The 23,625-nt window shown below is 38.9% G+C and overlaps 1 protein-coding gene across 1 annotated transcript in view; it reads left to right on the forward strand.

Annotated features, from left to right (window-relative positions):
- rerg (RAS-like, estrogen-regulated, growth inhibitor) overlaps positions 1–22,271 on the forward strand; it is a 38,853-nt gene extending 16,582 nt beyond the window's left edge. Inside the window, exons 3-5 of the mRNA XM_062444012.1 lie at positions 12,649–12,705; positions 19,096–19,169; positions 21,596–22,271. Of these exons, the coding sequence (XP_062299996.1) occupies positions 12,649–12,705; positions 19,096–19,169; positions 21,596–22,006 (542 nt within the window). The 3' untranslated portion in view covers positions 22,007–22,271. The remainder of the gene's footprint in view (positions 1–12,648; positions 12,706–19,095; positions 19,170–21,595) is intronic.
- The last annotated feature ends 1,354 nt before the right edge of the window (positions 22,272–23,625 follow it).

Here is a 23,625-nt window from a genome sequence, read left to right on the forward strand (position 1 = left end):
GTGACAGAAGGCAGATTATCACAGTTAAGGAAACTCAGTTATAAAAAACTGTACTGGTGTATCAGGATCAGTTGAGACTGTCCACACAAGAAACAACAACAGCACTGGTCAAATGACTAAAACAACCTGCAGACATATGTACTGCACATATAATATACCTGACCCTCCGATAGGGGCAAAGACTGAAGACCACTTAATAAGCCTAAGGAGCCTACTGCACAACAGTTACACCCACAATGGACCTAGAGCAGCTACTGTGATATCATGTTGAACTGATATCTCATGAACTGATCAACATAGGCTGCTTGTGTTTACTCCTACAAGTTTCCCATGTTGGTGGAGATTATTGAAAGTGAATGCAACATTAAGAAAGGTTCAGAAATAGTCTATTTCACTCTCTATCACATTGAATTAAAGAACATAAATACAGCGATTGTGCATCAACTTCTTATTAAGTAATAAGTCAAGGTGAAAAGGAACTTACCTGGATGTAACTCTAATTCTATGAGTAAGGGTATAGCCTGCTGTCACTCTATATCACAAAGTAAGATAGAAGTATAGACTGTGTTGAAGCGCAAATGTCCTGATCACATACAATACATGTGTCTAGTTGTGATGTTGCAATCAACAGTTAAAATCTGTAGATCAAACTGCAGGTCACTGTTAGCAATTCATGTCCAGTATAAACTCAGGAAAGATGTGGGGATGAATGGATGGGTCAACAAAAGGCTGCTATGAGTTTCCTGTTTCCTTTCAACAGTCAATGTTGGTTTCTTTAAGTCATTACCAAAAGCATTTCCTGACCTTTTTTTTTTTTTACTTTCCCTCATTTTAACCAAGTCATTCTGTCCCCACAATTTACTGAACCTTAACCATAGTAGCGTGTGATCGGAAAACAATCTTATTAGTCTTTCTAAAATTGTCCTATGAGGTTTGGAAGGCAGTTACAACTTGCTTACAATTCACAAATGGAAGTTTTTAGGAGGCAGTGACATACTACCTATATTCTGTTAAATTTGGAGGATTGTTGCCTCAGATTCATCACAGGCAGTGATATTTATTTTCATTTTTAGATAATAAAGTTATACAAAGTGAGATCAGTCCTCAAGTTTCCTGAGAAGATGTTTTACATCAAATTTTAACAGTGACCACTAGGTATTGTAGGAAGTTTGAACAAATATTAAAATGTTTTGCTGTTATGAATGCAACATAACATTCATGATTTACAATAATGCCTAAAGAAATCATGTCAAAGCTTCATTTAAAGCTCTTCAGGGTTTACAGTAGATGCAGTGTGAACAAGGCCTTTATATAAAAGCTATAATACCCAGTTGGTGAAAATGGGTTTGTCTCTCTCAGCTGTTCCTTCACCTTTATGTGTGTAATCACAGTGATAATCACTCTGTAAGGCGTGGCTGCCATAACATTTCGACCCTCATCTGCCTTACACATGGCTCTTGATGAATAGCGCTGTGGTGCTATTGTTAGAGACTAAATTAAAGGCATGAATGCGGTGTTAGAATCCTCATGCCCTTCCCATCCTAAACCCCTATATACAAGCTTCTGTCCTCTGAAATCAAAGCCTCTCTGGTGTCCCATTTAACAGAGCCGCAGGGCCCTGAGGAGAATCACCGCCTTCCTCTTTGCCTTTGTGTGTTCATGGAGCTCGTCCAAAATGGAGCGGAGGGGAGGTTGTCCAACCTTCACTGTCATTCAAAGTGAACTTGACACGTACAGGGGCTTGTTGTGTTCAAACAAAAAAAGGAATCCATCTTCATAGTGCGAAGGCAAAGTGTATTCAACCAAAGGTGTATTGAAAAATTGAAGCATTATATAAGGCAGACTGGTGTGTCACAGAGGGTGGATGAAAAACCTTGACTTTGAAGTGACTTAATCAATAAGGTCTCTTTGGGGCTCTATTAGCTGTCTCATATTGGTCTAAAAACTCAAATGTCAAAGCGCTGATGGCCAAACTCCTTTTATAGCTGACAAATCTAATTAGAATCCAACCCTTGCATCATTTGTAACTTGTAAAGTACATGTGAATTAAGTCTTTTTCCATCAGGTGTTAAATTAGTCACGTAGTCATTTCCCAAAGGAGCTGCTCTGAAGACAGAAATAATTTCATTTGTTAGTTAAACTTCAGTGGATCACAAGGCAGGTATTGAATAAATGTCAGGCCTCACATTATTGGACTGCGACTGGTCAGTTATTTCAAATGAAGTGAAACCTCAAATACTGAAAACTAATTTGATTGAAGAAATTAGAGTAATTTCTTTTGTGAGGGTGCCAGTAAGCACGAAGGACAGATGTGATGTACTTCCTTGTGTTGAAACAGAAAAAGAATGATTTTCTTAAAGAAAAGTCATTCCAAACAAATCATCCAGCCTGTCTGAAAATTACATGACGTGATTAGCTTCTTCATTTATTTAGAGAAGACTTACCACTCTGTTGGTCTTTTTCAGTAGTGTAAAGACTGTATGGAAGACGGGAGAGCTCCACAAAAGTGAAGCCAAAACATCTCGGTCGCCCACTGGTGTCTGGCTCCAGTATAGGTCATAAATCTGCTACCTCCATGTTAGCGGATGGGATATGAGCCAAATTAAAAATATCAAAGTACACATCAAATACATTTTTCCCAAAGATGGATTATGTTATTTTAGTTCTTATCATGCTGATGTTTGTCCAATTGCTCATTTTTCTGATAAGTTTGTTTTTAGTTTTTGACGATATAAAAAGACTGTGTGACATCATGATTAACTGCTATCCAGCTGCTCTCAAAATTCTGTCCGGCTCTCCAACCGCCTGACTCTACTGTGCAGAGACTGGTTGCTAATGATGTCACACAAGCAAGTTGTGCTGTTGCTTTGTCTATGTTTTTAGCTCTCTTTTGGTCTCCACCAATTCCTGATGGAAATATTTGGCTCTTTAGCTGCTAAATGCTCCACTATGTTCACTAGCTAGTTGCGTACTTTGTCTTTTCTGTCGTTTGGTGTGGGGATGGTTGTATACAGTGGGTGTATCTTTTTTGCTGAAATTGAAAAGTTTTGGGCTGTAAGACGAAAGCAATGAGATGAGAGATGCTTAAATGAGGTGAGTCAGGTTATTATTTCCTGTGGGTACATCAATACAAATGGCACCATTCTCATTACGCACAGTTTTTCATCTATTGTTTATATTAAAATATTTATTACTGCAGCTTTAACGGTGTCAAATATTTCATAATATTTAATGTAGAAAGTCATCTGGTCTCTTAAAACAAGGCTCTCTTAATTGTCAATGTGTCAACCAAATGCCAGGATGATCTTTCATTGTCTTACCAACATTACCAGTAAATCAAATCATGATGCTCATGATTGCAGCAAATCCTTCTACGAGTTTCATACATGATGCAATTTAATAGCTCAAGAGACTAAAACACTGTGACGCCTGATGGTTTAATTGCATTTTGATTTATTATGAGAACTTGGCTTGAGGCAGCAAAACCAATCTAGCTGCCAAAATGCCATCATGTGACGCAGGAAGTGTCTTTACTGCACAACAAATTTAAATGGTAGGCTGTCGGCCAGCACCAGACTGGAGACTGCGCACACTTGGAGATGTATTAATTTTCACTGCTGGTGTTCTCCAGGGCAACGCGTAGTGCTGTATGATTTTTGATGTTTTCGAAAGCAATTTCCTTATCTAATGAATGTTGACATCATACTATAGCTCAAGTAGACATTTATTTGGTGTAATTTTGATCGGATGGAATATCTGATGGAAATTGGTAAGTGGAGAATTAAAAAGGATTGATGCATCCATATGAGACCCTCAGAGCTCAAGGGTTGTCCACTGGAAATATGTAATGTAATTATTTACCAAAACAGGCCTAATTGCTAATTATCCCATAGCCTATGACTAATAAAGCGTGGCAGAAAATGGAAAGCTGACCTGATATTCTCAGAAGAGCAGTTGCGCTGATTATGCCCCACATCTCATTAATTTAAATGGTGTATATTAACCAGGAATTCGCAAACCTTAGTCATGAGTTGACAGGCTTGAAGAGGAGAAGTGATGAGCTCTGTGCTGCTAATTGGCCAGCTGTTATCTGAAGGAGAACAAGAGAGATGATGAGATTTCTTGGTTTTATATTTTGGGAATAGATATTGTTCACCAAGGATACATGTTACGCACATCTTTTATTCTCTGATCAGCGTGGACATCAAGAATCTTCTCCTTCGAGTTTCTTAAATTCTCATCTATCACAAAATGATAATCATATCCTGGAGTGTAGCTAAGCAGCATGAAGGGGAATGACTCAACACATTTTTTTTTTTAAAAGCAGACGAGTATCAATTTTGCTGGCTGAAGTGACAACACTATCCCTGGCTGATTTTGTAACCTGTAGCTAGGTAGCTAATTAAGCTAATGTTAGCTTCATGAGTTGGTCTTTTTAATGTTTCCAGCAGACTCATTTTAAATCAATCTTGTAAAAGGGGTCCTGAATCTACTTAATTACATAGGTGATTTATGGGGATTTTGTTCTTGTGTAACCCTGTTTGGCTACTTAGCTTATGTTTGTCTGTATTGTCAAGTTGAATGTTTTGACTTAACATAACGAGAAAAGGATTTAAGGATGACAACTAACTAACCAATGTGTTTGGTGGATGTGATACTATTTTGGGTGACATATGCTGGGGTTGCTTGAGCGTTGTCTTATCCCCAAAATCCAATAAAGAACAGGACGGACATAAACTCTGTTAGCATTCAGGACTAGCCTCCACACCCTGAGGAAATATGACAGTGAACTATAAATGTAACCTGTAGCTCCACAAACCAACTGCTATTGTAGACGAGTTGGTAATATGCTCCAGGGCCTTGGAAATAATTAACGCTCTATTACTACTGTAGGTAGAAAGCTAGTTAGCTGGGCTTGCTAACTGAATGGAGCTTACGTTTGAAGTGGATAAACACTTTGAAACATTGCCTCTACTCTTGCTTGTGTGTTTTGGTATGGCAAATAAAAGTTTCCACCCTCCAAACTTTTTAAAATCAGCGTATGCATTCGAAGACATCCAAAGCTTGACCATGGCCTGCCATGACTACAGTAGCTTAGCTATGATTGGAAAATAGCTATTCAGGAAGATACTTTAAATGAACAGTCAGATTAGTCAAAACATAAAAAACATCTAGCTAAAACGTTATTTGCAGTGCTCTTTCTACTATTTTTATTAGCCTAAAAACGTGCTAAAAAAGTTTTTTTTTGTTTTTTTTGGAGAACTTTGTGCTTTGCTGCACCTCTACATTCAGCACAACTGTTCATCTAAATCCTCTGAACCCTGGCTCACCAAAAGTAAAATATTTGTTCTTAATTGGCCCAGACAGTGATGTCATCACTCGTGGGAGATGTGTGTTTACTGTTGCCTTGTGTGTTATTCTTACTCTGCTTACTTTAGACTTCCCACATCCTTTTCTTATAGGTCATTTGTTAAATCCTCGAATAAAAATGAATGGAGGCTGATTGGCGGGCTGTAATCTGATCTGGAAAGGGACTGCGATGATGAGATGTCTAACTTGATCTCATTTATATTTGGCAGTTGAGGCAGATTGAATATTTCCCCTGGCACCATGGCGACTCCCACAGGCCCCTATTCCACAGACATACATATATTTCCTTACAGTGAGAAATACGGTTTACGTCTCTCCATCAGTTCCAACGATGCCTGGTGTAGTGGTGGTCAGGGATGCAGACGTGCCCCAGGGAGACATGGTGGTGAGAGGAACTCTGGGAAAGCTCTGAGAATGGGAACAGTGGCTTGACCTCCTGTTCAGGAAGTGGTTTGGGTGCTTTTGTAACTGATTTATTTGCCTGTGTCTAGCATCAGTATTGTCACTTCTGACTCTGTGTGTGTGTGTGTGTGTGTGTGTGTGTGTGTGTGTGTGTGTTTGTGTGTGTGTTTGTGAAGAAACATCCACTCAACATAAATATTTTCACAGAAGCAAATGGACATTACTAACATTTAAATTCAATTCAATGCTGGCTGAGCTTGAATGTCATTTATATACAGAGGAAATTATATAAATAAAATACAAAAAATAGAATGTGTTGAATATGAGAGCTTCAACAGATGAGTTATGTCCTTGAATAATTGTTAACACAGGAAGCAGCAAACAACAACCTTGCTTTTTTTCCTTTTGAGTTGCCGAACTACAGCAAGTACAAAAACAAGTGATTTGGTCCAGTAGCACATCGTGTAAATTCTCTATAGATGTTCGAGATTAATGCTTGAGCTTCTACTAAACTGGCTCTGCAAAGTCGTAAAGCTGGCAGGACTAAAATATTGTCCTAATTTTCTCAGTTTTCTTCTAACTGCTGAGTGGATTTGCTGGAAATCATAAATCAATAACCACAACACAAAGCAGTAAAATCTATAAGCCTGTTTGTTCCAAACATCTCTTGTAATAAGTAAGGATATTGGTTAAAATTTAAGCCTGGAACAAAGAAATGTCATTTCAGTCATTTAAGCTGGTAAATATGCTCCAATATCAAACAAATGAATGAAACAGCTGTGTTAAAGACCTCAAATTTGGAGGCTAAATGATTTTTTATGGTGCACATTTTTGCAGCATACAGGATAAGATCTAAGACATATTCACTGCATGGATTTAATAATACAAGATTCCTCTAAACATCATATTCTGGTGTCTATTATGAGCCTTTTGGCCCACATTGTGTGTACACTGTAGCTCCTTGTCTACCAATACAGCAGCAGACAGACAGAAATGCAATAAAACCCGAGAAACAGCTCTCCTGGTTAATGATTCACCTCTCTGCTATTCACGTAAAAACATGAGAAAAACAGTTTCCTGCCGGCAGAGAAGCAAATTTACATTAGGTCTGATGACATTAGTCAGCACATCTAAGGGCCATAATCAGTCCAAATCAAAAAACAATATTAAATTCTGTGTACTATTGAATTGGATCTTGATTATTTGTAATATTATTATGTCTTGCTGAAGACCTTATCACTCATTGATTATTTATAGGTCTTACATTCTTAATTGTATTTAGCTCTCTAGAGCCTAATAGAAAAAAAACGAAGCATTTCATGAAGTCACTGAGAACATTCAGTCCATGTATACATATTAGTTAAGCATTAAATGTATGTGTGCAGAAATAAACACAGTGTGCGCTACATCAACACTACCCTACAAAGTCAGAGAGCAAAAACTACAAAGGTAGTGAAGTATAATGTTTTTAGAATGGCTAGCAAAGTGCATAATATAGATAAAGGCTGGAATGACTTAATTGTAGGCCTTTATAGGCTTTTTATGGCTTGCTCGTTGCTGTAAAACCTGAATAACACCTTAAAAAGCAAAAACGTTACTCTTTCTTTGGATAAACTTCATGAAATGAGAGGGAGAAATTCAATATCTACCAAAAAATGTTAATGGGTTATAGGAATTAGATGTATCTTTGTTTTGCAAGGTGTCCAACTGCTATAAGTATTGATATTAAAATCAATATAATACATACATTTTTGATTATTACAAATAAAAATGTTCGAATCATATTCATTATTTTTAGAGCTAAAAGCTCACATCTATTGATACTCTGGTAAGCTAATTAGCTTTAGCAGGAGTTTTTCTTTGCCTGTCATCACTGCATTTACTTACTGCCTCATTTAGTAAAGCTGTATAAGCAACTGAATCACAAGCATGTGATGAGAATGCGTTTTAGAATTACAGATAAACGCTAGGGAACAATCAATGGGTAGATTTAGATTTAGATGTAGCTAACTCAACAGCTAGCTTTTTCATGATCCTTTGCTACTTAGCTCATTTGTTTTAGATGTCCTGTTTGGTGTTTCTCTGTGACAGAAAATGGCAGAGTCTACTTAATGCAAGTTCAAGTTGATTTTACTGTCATTCCAATCATATCCGTATAGAAATACACATAGCTATAGCTGAATTTGATGTTGTTTTTCACAAGAACAGTATAATTGTTCAGTTTTATTGTCAGAGCAAATTTCAAAGGCTGTTTTCACAGAAGTTACATGGCATAATTATTTATATAGTAAACCAGATGTCAACAATGTGATTGAAAACTCACTTTCGACCATATGTTGCATTCAAAAACATTTACTTCTGCTGTCTGATTTTTCAGTCTGACCCAGTCTAACATTTTCCCCTCCACTCTTATCAACACAGCTGGCCTGCGTGACATGACCTGATGTGACATGAACACAATAGGTACAGAACTTGACTGCAGCTGCGCTGTACTGGGAGAGCTCTATTTTAGCCAGTAAAGGGGTGTTTTTGTGGCCGAAGGGAACCAAAGAGCCATGGGTGTCCGTTTGATGGCCGTGGGTAAATCAATAGAGGTTGTTCAATAAGTAACACAGCGGCAGCTCAGAACAGGGCCATGGACGCTGCTAATTGCTCTTGCTTTGTTTGCAATTAGTCCAACATTCTGCTGCTAATGTGATTAGGTCACTTTAGACAAAAGCAGCTTTTGGCAGACACCTCCCGTGAATGATGTGTTTAACGTAAATCTGAAAGCTCAGCGCCCTTCTTTCCCTCGACCCGGTGAAGTCTGGGCTGGAGAATATGATAAGATCAGAGCAGTTTTTCTTCTCAGACTTGCTGTAATATTTGGTGGGAAATATCAAGTTGTGGTAAATCATCTTGCAGCTTGAGAATGTGAGATACACAATAGCCCGGCCCGAAAGGGCGACAGGGTATTGATTTTGTCAACATGCCAGATACCAGATATTATGGCAACAGTTCTAGTTAGCATGGGCATTTTTCAACCAGCCACAAGAAGCACAACAGTCTACATCTCTGTAAAACATTAATGATTTTTGAGATAAAGATGTGATGATGTCATTTTTCCTCTAACAGCTATAATGACAAAATGAGAGTATGAAAAAAATATGTTATTTATCGATGGTGAAATGTTTGTGCTTGCAGGCCTGTTAGTACCGCATGCTTGTCAGAGTTTCTCTCCTCAGCTCCCTTGCTGATACTATATTTGTCACTTGCTATTAGTAAACTTCATTAACATACATGCAGGATTGTCAAGTCATATTTAAATCTGGGATCATTCAAGACCCTTAGGAGTCTGTCAAAGTGTAAGACCACACATCAACATGGTAGAAATCTCTGGGAACTTGATAAAGACAGATTACATAGCATTCTTTCTCATACAAAAGAATGTTCATAAGCAAAATAATGCACCCTTGCCCAATTCAGGTGCATTCAGGATTTAGCTGCAACAGCCTTACTTGGTCTGATATTAGTTTATGGTGGCTAATGATGAATGGAAAAAGTTGTTTTTCTTGGATGACAATGGATTAAATTACTATGTGGAATTTTTTAAGAAGTCACTCTGAGTGATGAACAAACACTATTTTGTAGTTTCCCTCAGGTCTACATAGAGTGTTAGCCTCTTTCAGCTGATTGTTTTGGTTCACTCTCACTGCTCTAATAAAACCTGTTTCCAGATCGTAGAAGACAGATGTTTTAAGGAGAGGTAGTTTTTCCTCATCTGAAACTTTTCTAGTTTTGGCTCCCTTGAACCTCGAAGTCAATCTATTACTGGAGCACTCTGATCTGATCTGATCTGCACAAAATAGAAAAACCTCTTTGCATTGATGCAACCTTTCAAACGAGTTGATATGCTGCTTCTGCATTAATTTAGGGCAGTTGTCAAAGTATCAACAAATGTGGTGAGTTATGATGTTTTCACAAAGCAGCTATACCTATGCCCATGACAGATGCATTTCTTTAAAAAAACAGGACTATTATCAACTTTCCTCTTATTGCACAGTCAGTGAATCACCCGCCTTTGTGATCTGGTCAGTTCGGTGATACACTGCTCATTATTCCCTCTGCAAACCTTTAGCGAATCTGGGCCACAATGTCCATATTGACGCACGACAACAAAGGCTCCTCTCTTCCATGTGTACATTTCTTCCAGTGGCAGTGAAAAGCAAGAGATACAGTTACCTCTAATGAGGAAAAGGACTTCACACCCCATTGGTTATTCTGTCTACCTGGAATCCAGGCCGCAGTAGCAGACACACTCCGAAATACCCTCAGTGGGGAATTCAGGGTTAAACAAGAGAAGTAAATGGGCCTGGAGAAGAAACATGCATGTCAGTCTGCCAGCTCGACTTCATGACAAATGATCTGCTGCTGTTCTGCTGTCAGTGCTTCAGTAATTGAAAGTTGCATGACACACTCTTCCTTTGCCTGAAAACACATTAAATGTGTTAAAAAAGAAAGGGGCTGTGCTTTACTTGAGGGGAGGATCAACAAAACAGGGTTACAACAGGCCACTTCCAACACAAACAAAAGCTATTCTGTACCCTACCTGTAAATGTAACATAAAAAAGAGCTTTAAAAGACCTACCTATCCCTCCATGCTGCATTGAGTCTGTTCGCCAGCCTCATGCTAATGAACAGACAAACTGATGTAACATTGTGAAGTTAAAGATACGAAAAGAAACTCGTATGCAGCTTCCTACAGCAACTCCATGTCTGCAGAATGACAATTTGACCAGATTCTCAGTCATCAAACACTGCCCTGAGCTCAAAGGCTGGACTTGAGTGCTTTAGGAGTGTAATGAAACGTGGCAGAGACACTCTGGCCGACATAATAGCTGTTTTTTTTTTAGCTTTCCCTGTCGCGGCTAATTATGTGCAGAAGACAGGCCTGGCCAAGATGGATGTCATTTTCCAGTTCAAAGGCAAAGCTGTTTCCCCATTGTCTCCCTTGTACAAGCAGCAGCACAGTACATTGACATGCGGACACAGATACCCGCCTGGACTCAAGTGGACCACTCAGGCCCATTAGAAGTCAGTCAGGCACATGACAGCTCCTGCAGAGAAAGTAGAATGAAAGTCTGAAAGTTTGCTAGTCAGTTGTGTGTTGGCAAATCATTTAGCTCCTGTAAAGATCTGGAAAGTGTCTTTTTTTCTGCATGGTTGTTGTGTTCACAGACGGCACTATGTCCCATTTGACTTCTAGGAAGTTAAAATGAGACTATGTGACTTTTAGAATAAAAGTAACACATGCTTCATCTTTTTTCACCAAAGCTGAATTCACAAACATTCATGTTAGCAAACTTATGATAGATGTTGCTGCATGAAACATGTTATTAAGCCAGTTTACAGACTTATCACTCTTTTCCACTTGTGCTGCTGTTTCACTATAGTTTAGCATTCAGTATTAACACATAGTTGTCACTTGTCACCATAGTGATTGTGATTCCCTAAACTTGACGTAGGCTTTACATAGACTTGAGCTCTTATCTGAGCATAACAGACAAATAAATTCAACATGCTAGAAGTAGCTACAAGTAGTGAGCTTTAGAGCTGCTGATAGGCGTATTTTGAACTCTGGTCAGAGCCACACCCTGCTTTCAGTCTTTATGCTAAGCTACACTAAGCTAAGTTAGGCTAAGCTGAGCTAACCCCTTAGCTCTACATGGCTCCATAGTAAACGACATGAGTGGTATCAATCATTTTAACTAAAACTCAGCAATAAGGCAACAACCATATTTCCAAAAATAAAAATCAAAGACATTAACATTTACAATATAGTCATTATTTTCTTATTCATTTATTATGTAAGAAATGAGGAAATAGTTGATGTGTCTGCCTACGTATATGAGGCAGCATTACATATTAGGGTGTTTTCTGTTCCTTGTTGAGAATACATTTGCCTGGAGGACTGAGAGTCTTAGTGGTGCCTCATTGGCATCATGCTGGTCTATTAACTGAAACAAACAAATTCTTCGCAGAAGAGGCAGAACTCAGTTGCACACCTCCTGCAGGGACTTCCTAGGGGGTAAAGGGGAGCACGACGCTTGGTGTCCTAATCGATTTACATTAAGGGCTCAGTTGTGAAGCACTGGGGGGCTGATAATATTTTAACAAGCAGGCACGGAGAAGGCACGGAGGGAGTGTATGTTATCGTCATTGGAGAATTATTTTTAAATCAAAACCTCTTCTTTTGTCATGGTCCAGGATGCCACATTTTAAATGGATGTTCACAGGTACTAAGTGCTCTGACAAGCAGCATACAAAATGTTTGTGGCTCTGTGTGAGACACAGGTAATGGCCTCCTAATTCTGTCTGGATGCAGGAGATCAACATTTCTGTGCGGCAGATTACTTGCTGATGGTAAACCATTAAGAGAGTGAGTCACTGGCCTGGTGGGGGAAGTTGTAATTGTTTTTTAAATTTATCATAAAGGCTCATGCTGCAAAGGCCACGCTAAGAGAAGAAGCTGGTGATGGAATTGGAGAGCTGATGTTTCATCCTGAAGGCTGTTTGAACACTGCCCTAATGATCTGGAACTATTCAACTAGCTATTACCATTTAGATTAGAAGTGTTGGGTCTTTTGGCTTCTTGGTAGGAGACTCACAGCTGATAAGCTACTATCACTAGCACTATTATGAACTGATGGCCAAGCACTTTGACTTTATTTTCATGCAGGGAAATACACACATAAGACACAATATGAAGGATAATAAAATGCTGCAATTCTACACAAATTCAGAAAAATCTATATTCAAAACCATTTTATCAACCCGCTAAGTTTACCTGTGCTTTTTCCATATCCTGAACACAGTTGTCTCTGTTGCTTTCTGCAGCTTTGGTGGTGAGATTTCTGACTCGACGCTTCATCTGGGAGTATGACCCGACACTTGGTAAGACATCTCTATGCAAAACACCTTTCTAGTGCTACTGTGACTGTTTTTACTACTATTACTATGAACACTGGTACCACCGTTACTACTGCTGCTATCCTGTAATAACTACAGTCACCCATACAACTGTATGTACCACCACAGCTGCTGAAACTACTACTGCTTCTAGTGACAGGCTTGCTACTCTTACAACTAATAATCATGTGTTAATTATTTTGCCATACTAGTCACAGTTAAAGGAATGATTCACATGCACTTGCATGGCCAACTGCCTACTGGCACCTCTGCACTCTGTAATTAACATTTTATATCTGGTTTGTTTAATCCTTTCAAAAGCCAAAGTGTAAAAACGTCAATTTGTGCTGTAACTGTTTCTTGTCCAGGCCAGTGTAGACTATAGGACAGAACTATGCCCTGTTGTTCCAGCACACAAGTGCCCATAAAACCACAAATCGAGCAAACGAGATATAACAAGTTAATTGGTGAGGTTTAGAGGTGAAAGTGATGTTTTAAAACCTTTGCTGTTACCTTCTGCTGGCTGCAGGTTTATTTTACAGACATGAGAGCACTATCGGGCTGCTCATCTACAATAACTTGGCAGGAAAGGCAATAAGCTTATTTCCTGTAAGGATTTAGAGACAAATACCCATACTAAAGAGTTATTAAAAAACAGCTATACTAAAAGTTGTAAAAACAAGATACCGTATCAAGATAAAAAATCACACTGGAGTAGAAAGTAGGTTTTATTGCATCAAAAATGTCTAATAAAAGGAGTCTTAAACATCATTTTATTTAAAAACTAATAAAAGTAATGAATTATGCAGTTGAGTAAATGATGTGGTTTTAGTTATTTCAAAAGCACGATTTAAAGTGATGTAACCATGTTAAATGCAGAGGAGCTTTGTTTCTGCTCTCATGCAGTTTGAGCCAATTCACGAACACTCTAATTATGAAGCACAAAGGTGCCACATGTCTGTCAGGTGCTTTTCATTTTCTGGCTTTCCATGGCAGATCCGCTCCTCTGGATCGCTCGCACAGTGCTCTCTTCAATAGCACATCTGTTTTTAGGTGCAGCATCCCAACCGAGTGCACCATAAACAGATGCACTCGGGTATATATTCCCTTTTGTAAAACTCAATCACCTCTTCTTGTAACGACATGATGATCGCAATCTTGTAGCCATTTTGCCCTTTGTGTCACATCACAATATGGCTGCTAGGTTGCTGAGATATTTTAGATGCTATGGCATTAAAATAGGAACACATTTTTTCAGGTATTGAATAATTTTTAGGACAGAACACACTCTTTCCTCTCAGTTATTTTGATTTGAATACAGACCAACAGCAATATCTTCGATAGCTTTTTTTGCTGTGTTGTGTATTGTTACTGTTTATAACAGCTTCATTTAACTCCAAGTAGTGTAAATGGCTCAGCACACACAAAAAAGAAAAAAACAAGGAATGAGCGATAACTGCTTCCTTGGTTACCAAATGAGTTGGCGTCACAACCAAGAAAGCACAGCTTGAAGTGCATAATGGGAATAACAGCACTGTTGGAGGGTGTCTGTGACCAATCAGACTGCTCGACTGAAATTACCCATGAAGTGGTCGACACGTTATTAAATCCCTATAATGGGCACATCACACAGGTAGGGGGTGTGCGTGCCGAGTGCTAGTCTTAGAAACGCAGGATTACTGCCAGAATGAGGTCTGTACTTCAATTACATTGTACAGCATGTCAATATGCTTTCAAATGTTTAATGTTCTTTAATGATTTATCACAGCTTGCCTTCCACTGTCTAACTCTCCATTTATCTCAACTTATTATCTACCTATTTATCTGGATCAGGGTCACAAACAAGTTCAGGTCTTCTTTTCTGCCACAAGGAACAACTGGCGTTCAAAGGCCTGCTGGAAGATGGAGTTTGTTTAGTGCAGGGTTAGACAATTACGTGCTAAAGAGGGTATAGTTTTAGTTGAATTTCATTCCAACATATGACTTGTGCCAGCTGATTTAGCTGATTAGTGCATCTTCAAACAGAGAGGAGGTGCGAATGCATGAAATCATCCACTACAGTTAGCTCAGTTCCTTGCTCCGGCATGTCCTAGGTTTGCCTGAGCGAACCCAGGACATGCCGGACATGTGTCTTATACGGGGTTGACTAGACTGCTGAGCTCCTTCTAAAAAAAAACAACAACAACTAAGAAGAACACAGATGCCTCTCTGCGTCCTGGAAAACATTTCTACAGTTTTGAATCAAGTACACAATTTTTTGGTGGAAAAAAGCATGAGGAGCAGAAGCTGAGAAATTGAAAACAAACTGTTGCCATGTCCTTGAACTAGATCCTCTTATAAAACAGTCACTCTGGATGAGAACATCAGATAAGGGATGAATTATCTTCAGACAACACTAGATAACCTGTTGGCTCTCAATCCCTATAACTATATAGGAAATGGGAGCTGTGCAGAATGCAGATGGTCACAATATTGCAATATTTATTTCTGTCCCTGCACACCAGCCAGACACAGGATTTAATCTGCTTTGGCTCACAGAATTAACTCTGAGCTACTACTACGTGGTTTGGCATCACAATAGCAACTGTGATTAACATTGTATCACACAGTGCAGGGGGAATTTCTGGTATGAATACTTTGGAAGTAAGGTTATCGTTAAGTGAATGTAAAAGGAACTTTTTTTTCAGAATATTGGAGCGGTTTAGTGCAGGGAGCATTAAAGATCCACAAACTGGCTTCTGTTTCCAGCTTTGACACTTGGAGTTTGACGGGACACTTTCTCTTTCTGCCCTCTGCCAAAACAGTCTTCAGGCAATGTGGGGTATGAGTAATGATGGATTAATTGCTTGCTGCCAGGAAAATTACTGCTTTTGTTTCTCTCCATGACCTTTAGATATGATGGTGTGGTGTGTTAAATCAACCCAGCTTTGCCCCCTGTCAGTGCATTTAGCAACAAATACACAGAGGGGTGGACGTAGACAGATTGGGTGCTGTTGCAGCTGGTAGAGTGATGGCTCCTGAAATAGACTGTCCCATGGGTCACTGTATGAGCCTCGGGTTCTCCTACTCAGAGATGCTCCTCATGCCTCCAGCCAAACAGCTGTAAATCTCCATGCTACATCTGCCTCTGGCTCTCTGTGACATTTCATTTACGTCACAGGACGCAGTTTATTCCCCCGGAGAGGTGAACACACCTGGGACACAGCAGAGTAGACGTGCAAGGACTGGAGCAGACTCCAGAGCTGCTATTTATAATATAAACTGTCTTTTCACAGAGAATCAGAACATCTTTTTGACAGGTCAAAAGACATTTATTGGTTATTTATCAGTATCATTGTGACTTTAAATGTGTGAACATTTCACTAAAATATTGAGTTGATAATATAGAGTTCGATTTGGACCATTCAACCATCAGGATTTCTCAAATTAAAAAAACAACTTTTTAGACCACCACATTTTAGAGAGTGGTTATATATTTATAGCAATTTTATGAGCTGCCCTATGCCTGTACTTCAGAATACTGTATTATTGTTGCTTGGGAAAAGTTAGCTTAGTTAACAAACTTTTTCATTTAGCAATTCTATGCTAACGTTAGCATGATTAATGTGGCTTTCATGTTTTAGTGCAAACATATAAGAGGAGGAGAAATCAAAATTAAATAAGATTCTGTGTTACATTTTGGCCAAGGGTACCTGGTAGTTGAAAGGTTCCTATAAGTCAACAACAAGATAAGGGATGTTGCCTGACCAAAGGCTAGCTAGTTGCCTAACAAATTCATACACAAGACCACAGAGAATGATCATGCAAATTTACTGTTTCAATTCGATTTTACTACTCATTGTATTTCCAGAATAAAAGGTCTACAAACCGACAGACCAATTACCTGTTCAGCACCTAAAGGCAGACAAAGTTAGCAACTAGCTAATGAACATAGTGCAGCACTTAGTAGGTAAAGATCCAGATGTTTCTCTTCAGAGTCAATGGAGACCAAGAGAAGAGCTAAGATGAGAGTAAATATTGGACTTTCATGGCTGATGTTGCTTCAGGTCTACTGGCTATGTAAATGGCCTACTAACAAGTTTGCTGTATCAATTTAAAAGGAGATAATGTTGTGTATATAACTTTATAGCTGTTTATAGAGCTAATGGCCTCCAAAATGGCCACCACAGGGAAGATGATTACATAACTTCAGAAGGCAGCCAAACCATTTAACTACAACATCCAGGTCCATCACGTGCATACTGACCAAAAAAGCATTTTTTCCCACACCAATCAAAAGGAGCGGTTGTCACATGGTGAATACATTTTTCTGTGCGTCATAATCCCCACAAATACTTTAATATCAAAATTTGATCCATTTGGTCCGATAACATTTGGAAAGACTAAATGAGCAGCATGATTAGACCCATTCAAATGAACAAGAACCCAACAGGAAGTCAGATTGTTGAGAAGGACTCTATAGCATGCATGCTCTATGGGTCCAAAACTGCTGAAGCGTGAGAAAGCCTTTAGAAATGCAGCGGAAACACAGCTGCCTTTTTTTGGTTTCATGCACCAGTGAGCAGTTTCCATAGGAATGCATGGGCACCATCTTTGAATGGAGTATCCACTTCTCTGTAATACATCCTTGGTTCTGGTAGCTAAAGTCCAACTATTCCTGCATTAACTATGTTAGGTGACAAACAACTCCAAGAAACTCTGTTATACAATGTTAACGTTCTTCAAAAATCAAAAGGTACAAACCAACGCACATAAAAATACAAGACTGCCTAAGCACATTGGGGTAAAAAACATCTAATCATGTTCTTAAAACTCAGTTGTATAATGGTAACAAAAGCTAAAGATTAAACTTGGTAGAAACATGTAGTATCCAGGTGTTTTATTTTTGTAATATTGATTCCTTGACTTAATATACTTGTAAATGGAAAAAAAGCTTTCTCATGTGATTCCTTCACAAAAGAAGCATGCATCAGGAAATGTCAGCCGAGCAGGCAGGACATGGGTCACGAGCTAAAAGTGATTGTGAGGGTGGATTCACAAAGTCAGAAGCAGCTCTGGTCTAAGCCCCGTGGTTGAGACAACGGCAAAGTCCAGGAGAATCTCTCTCTTTATATGGAGGGTTTCAGGGGCTTCAGAGCTATCTATTTGGTGTTTACACAGATGGGTTTTTTTTTACAAGGGGGTAATTCAGGCAGATAACTCCTGTGCTGTCCGAGGTGCAGTGAAAGGTCACGGTCATAGTTCACACCTGTGTTCTTGTGCCGTGAATAAGAAGCTCTTATCCTGCTTTTCAACTCAGCCAGAGGTGAAGCTCAGGTCGCTTCAGGTCATTGAAAGAGCAAACAGAGAGGTCCATCAAGCTGCTGAAAAACTGAATCATTTTGCTCCAAAATACAAGATAATGACTTCAACAAAGAAACCAAGGGAAAATGGAAAACATGATGTTCTTTTCAAAAGAAATACCCGGCAAAAGAGAGTATGTCCTTGCTGTGGACATCAGAGCTGTCTGCACCACTTATAGGTTGCTAAAAAGACCAAATGTATTTGGTCTGGCAGTAGATAAGTTGGAACAACTAATGGTTCAAAATTGTACCCAGTTTAGGTCAATATAGCACTGATGCAATACTTTGTTAAGCTTACCCAGTACCAATTTTTCAATTTTTTTATATTACTGGTGGGTTATTTACTCAAACTACAACATGGTTATTTTGACCTGTGTCAGACATAACAAATGGAAGTTTTAGCTTAAACCCCCACAAATATATTGATAGTTAAACAAAATGATGTAAACATGACATCAGTTGCATATGAATATTCAAAACTTCTTAGGATACACATGACCAATCAACAACAAACAGTGTCATGTAAAGCTGCCGCTAATTCATTTCTATATTATCGATTAATTATCTGATTATCATCTCATTTCACTGATTACTGGTTTGGTCTGTAAAATGTCAGAAAACAGTGAAAAAAGGACTTCAAGATGATGTCCTCCATTTATTGTGTTAAAACTTCTATTTTTACAACAGGTAATTTGACATTCAAAAGTCAAAGCCACAGTCAGCTCTCTCTTTTGTTTGTTAGAAAATGCTCTTCTGTACTTCTCTGACACATACTTCCTGTTCAAACCAGTGTTTTTAAATGCTCTGAATCATTCAAGAATAGTAGGCGGAATTATATTCACCACTTCAATAAGGATGACGCTGTCCACACACTTCCACAACATCTGCCTTCATAGTTACATCTAATTTACTAACATATAAAAATGCATTGCAATATGTTTCACTGCACAACTATGAGTCATGTGTCACTATATTTAAATGATGAATCATTTTAAATATAATTTACATTTTTGTTTCCTTTTGTGTCTCACAGAATCCACATACCGCCATCAAGCCAATATTGACGATGAGGCGGTCACCATGGAGATCCTGGACACTGCAGGGCAGGTGAGATAATTATCTCTGTGTTCTCTGCCTCACCCGTCCGGCACACATTTGTATTTAGAGACTTAAAATAGAACAATAAAGAAAAACATGAATTCTCTGTCACCATCTTGAACGTATGCTACACTGTACACTGACAGGATTGGACCTAAAAGGGTTCTTTAGTATTGCACTTCCATAAAGTTGAGAGGCTTGCAACAGAAATATGGTAAAAATCAAAGAAACACAGCTGAGATATCCTTATTTTTAGTTCCAGAAAATGCTGTAAACCCTTCCTTAATGGTAAACAGTAACATCTTTTAAATTCCATAACCCCAGGTCGTAACACTGAAGGTTGTATACAATTGTATTCATATGCTGAGTACTACAGACCATGTCAAATAAACAAGCTTTATGTGTAAAATCATGAAAATAATTAGTTATATTAGTGATATCACAAAATATACGAAAGTTACCAACGAGAAAACATACCAAACATAATGCACAGCAGAAGTCCTCATTTGTTATAATTTTCAGCATCATTTACTGACGTTACTGACTTTTTAAAAACATTTTTGTCAGAATGGTACATTTACTTGTCTGATCAACTTAAAGACGCAGTGTGTAGGATTTAGTGGCATCTAGTGGTGAAGTTGAAGAACCAACGATGACCGCGAACCTTGCTAAAAATGCAAAAGGCTTTCTTGAGAGCCAGTGTTTGGTTTCTCCATTCTGGGCTACTGTAGAAACATGGTGGTGTAACATGGTGAACTCCATAGAAGAGGACCTGCTGTCTATGTAGATAAAAATGGCTCATTCTAAGGTAATAAAAACTTTTAAAAATCTTTTCTTTTTGGATTTAAACTTTTCTTTTAAAAAGTTACATGGTTTCACTTATTGTTAATGCAAATTAACTTCAGGATGTATCATCCTGCCCTTGCTGCCTCTCTCAGAGATGTCGACATGAGGACACTTGTTTGAAAGATGTGTAGGAAAGACTGAATGAGACTGAATTAAAGATGGCCATTTCCTGCAGTCTGACAAGAGTATTACTGGGTCCTTGGCTTGAGGGAGAGCTTGTATAAGTTCTCTGGCTGAAGATAAATATGCTGCAGTGCTGCGTAGGTGTTCTGCTGGCAGCTGATTTCCCCTGCGACTCTTCAGCCAAGTCATCTCTCTCTCATTACATTGTAGTCTATTTTCAGCTGGCATTAGGATGTGTTTTTAATGTTTCCAGACACAGCTACACTGTACGGGAGACCTCTCCTTACTCTTGATGGAAACAGCTCTGATTGCATAAACTCATTGTGCTAACTCTTTCATGATTTGTGGAGGTGGCGTCTTGTTGATGGCTCATAAATTCCTGGTTCAAAAGTCGGTCAGGTATACAAACCGTCAGACTCCCTCTTCTGTCCTCTGGAGGAATGCAATATTTTCTTAAAGCTTCCTCTACCAATAAGTATGAGATCAGAATCTGTGGGCCTTCGTCCAGTTAGGATACAATTTAAAGGCTGCCACAAGACCAGATAAGTCCTATTACAACTGCATGGCTGTTTCTGCTTCAACATGATCAAATTAGGAGCACATGCCTGACTGTTCATGTTCCTCAGATGGCTGCAATTACATTTTTGACTTAAGCAGGTATTGGAGAGAGCAGAAAGAAAAAGTTGGCTTTACTGAGGCAATGTGTTAAGACAGAAACATATCTGAAAACTTCCAAGATTGAATATGTTTTTGATGTTCAAATGCAAAAAATGCCCAAAAAGATTGAAACTGTCACCAATGCAGGATCTAAGACAAAATCTGGTTTATCGCTTAACAGTTGGGTCGTTTTTTCTGGTATTCTGACTGGTTTGGAAAGATGTAAGAGTCACAGAAATAAAAATAAAAAATGGTTTGATATTTTGGAAAGTTTTCTTTCTTGCCAAGAATTACACAAGAAGGTTGATAACACTTTCATACTTGTACCATAAATATGAAGCTACAGTCAGCAGTCAGTTAGCTTAACACAAAGACTAGAACTCTGGCTATGTCCAAAGGTGACAAAATCTGCCTACCAACACCTCTAAAGCTCACTAATTGTATAACTAAAGGTTATATCTTGTTTCTGTAAAATCCTCTTAAATCCTCGTAAATCAGTCATTACATCCAGCCAAGAAAACTCCCTGTAACACAACAACGTGGTTTTTACAATTTAGTTTTTGTTCTAATTCAACAAACCGGAATTAACATGTTAATTAGTGAGCTTTACAAGTTCTGATTTTTTAAATCTTTAGAGAGATCCAGTCTAGTTTCCCTCTGTTTCCAGTCTGTATGCTAAGCTATGCTAAATGGCTGCTACCTGTAGTGTAATATTTAATAGACAATTTTATAAAGAAATGAACTATTCCTTTAAGGAGTTACAATTGGGCGTAGCAGTTTCATCACCATATGCTTTGTCTTCATCTCAGGAGGACATCCAGCAGAAGGAGGGTCACATGCGTTGGGGTGACGGATTCATCATTGTGTACGACATCACTGATCGGGGAAGCTTTGAGGAGGTGGCACCCCTCCGGAATCTCCTAGAAGAAGTGAAAAAGCCAAAGAACGTCCCTCTGGTCCTTGTGGGCAACAAATCTGATCTGGACCACGTCCGGCAGGTCGGCACAGAGGAGGGCGAGCGGCTTGCAGCAGAAATGGCTTGCGCCTTTTACGAGTGTTCAGCATGTGCTGATGAGGGAGGGGCTGTGTCCGAAGCCTTCCACGAGCTCTGCCGTGAGGTTAGGCGCCGTAAAGCCATGCAGGGCAAAGCTCGACGTCGCAGCTCCACCACACATGTCAAACAGGCCATCAACAAGATGCTGACCAAGATCAGCAGCTAGGGAAGAGCCGCACTACCGTCTGATGACACAAGAACAAAGATAATTTTTTTGAACTGTTTCTCATGTAAATGTATTCCAACAGTTATTGGCTCCGAAAGGGATGAAAATGTGACTGATTTGAAGTGGAATGTGTTATTTACTTTTTCGCTGATCATTTTCCATTAAAAAGGTCCCAAGTGCAATATATTTCTTCTGGAGGAGGTTCATGAAGTTTTCACTTCAGGATTGGAGCCTTAACGGATGACCTCTCGGCCAATCATTTGAATTCCTGTGGGTCAAAAATAATCCTGGATACTGTGGCGATATGAGGTCTTTTTAGTTGAATCAGTAATATAGTCAGGTTCCCAGTTTTTTTCTTTTATCTTTATCATCTTACTCTATTAAAATCAATAAATAAGCCAGTGGGCAGTCTGAAAATGATGCATGCAATCTGTCTCATTTAGCATGCAGAGAATCTAAGCATTTATTGACAAAGATTCGTAGTTTCTTCTCTGTATCTTGTCTTTAGGGGGATATTGTGATGTGATTTGGCCCACGTGTGTTATTGTTCTTTCAGCAGTGGTCAATTAAATAAGATCAGGGAAACACTATGAGCTAAAAGTGGATCTGCTGTCTTTCTCCTACAGTACGTCAACCCTCAAAAAGTCCCTGAAGCTGTCAGTGCCTGTTATTCAAAGTGTTGATCCGACCTCATGATGAAGTCTACTATGTTATGTTGACATTAAATGTGCTAAGATGGACTGTAATTCTCTGTGTTTGTCCAGGACTTGTTTGCTCAAGATCTTTTCCTCAAGGATTCAAAGCACAGGTTCAGAAAGTCCATCATGTCAAGGCTCATGGGAGAACCTTTTGGCTGTTTTCTCAAAACCTACGAAGGGAAGCAGTCGCCGTCCATCCTAACATGTCACATTCCAGGAATGTTATTCCTGGCTGTAATTTTAATACTGTCAACTGTAAACTACAGTATGTATAATATAGTATAGTCCCTTAAGCACTGGTGTGTCTTAGGTATGTACAGACCCCAAAAGCATCTACAGTGGAAGACCCTGTAATTGCTGAAATCTAATATTTTCTTCATGTATGTGACCTGTCTCTTGATCAAAAAAATCAGCTGTGCACTTGTAATTAAACTGAGATATATCCCACCATTTTTTTTCTCTCTCTCTGTGACTGTATGTGTTAGGTCGACATCACCATAAATCAAATCAACAAAAGCACTTAAATGGACGCCTTCTGCCAGACGATCAAATGTCACATTTACATAGTGACATTCTCCAGATGGGAAGATCAGTGGCTGTCTAACATCTCCTACATATTCAACCCCTGAAATTTATTTGCAGTTATGCATAAGATTCCCTTTTCTTTCTGCAGCTCACTATTTCAGCAGGCAGTCTCTTGGCCACCCTTCGATAATTATTTTTCATTGCCTTAAATTAAAACCTGTTGAATCAAACTTTTCCTTACTTCCCCATTTAGTAGCCAAGAAAACTACACCTTCAACTAGAGTTACCCACTTCAGATGACACACTGTATTAAAAAAGGAAACCTTCTACTAAAAACACCCTAGTTCTTCAAATAGATTGCTGACTCAGGGAGAGGACACAAAAACAAAAACTGCT

The sequence above is a fragment of the Scomber scombrus genome, chromosome 22 (assembly GCF_963691925.1).
Source record: "Scomber scombrus chromosome 22, fScoSco1.1, whole genome shotgun sequence".
Classification (NCBI taxonomy): domain Eukaryota; kingdom Metazoa; phylum Chordata; class Actinopteri; order Scombriformes; family Scombridae; genus Scomber; species Scomber scombrus.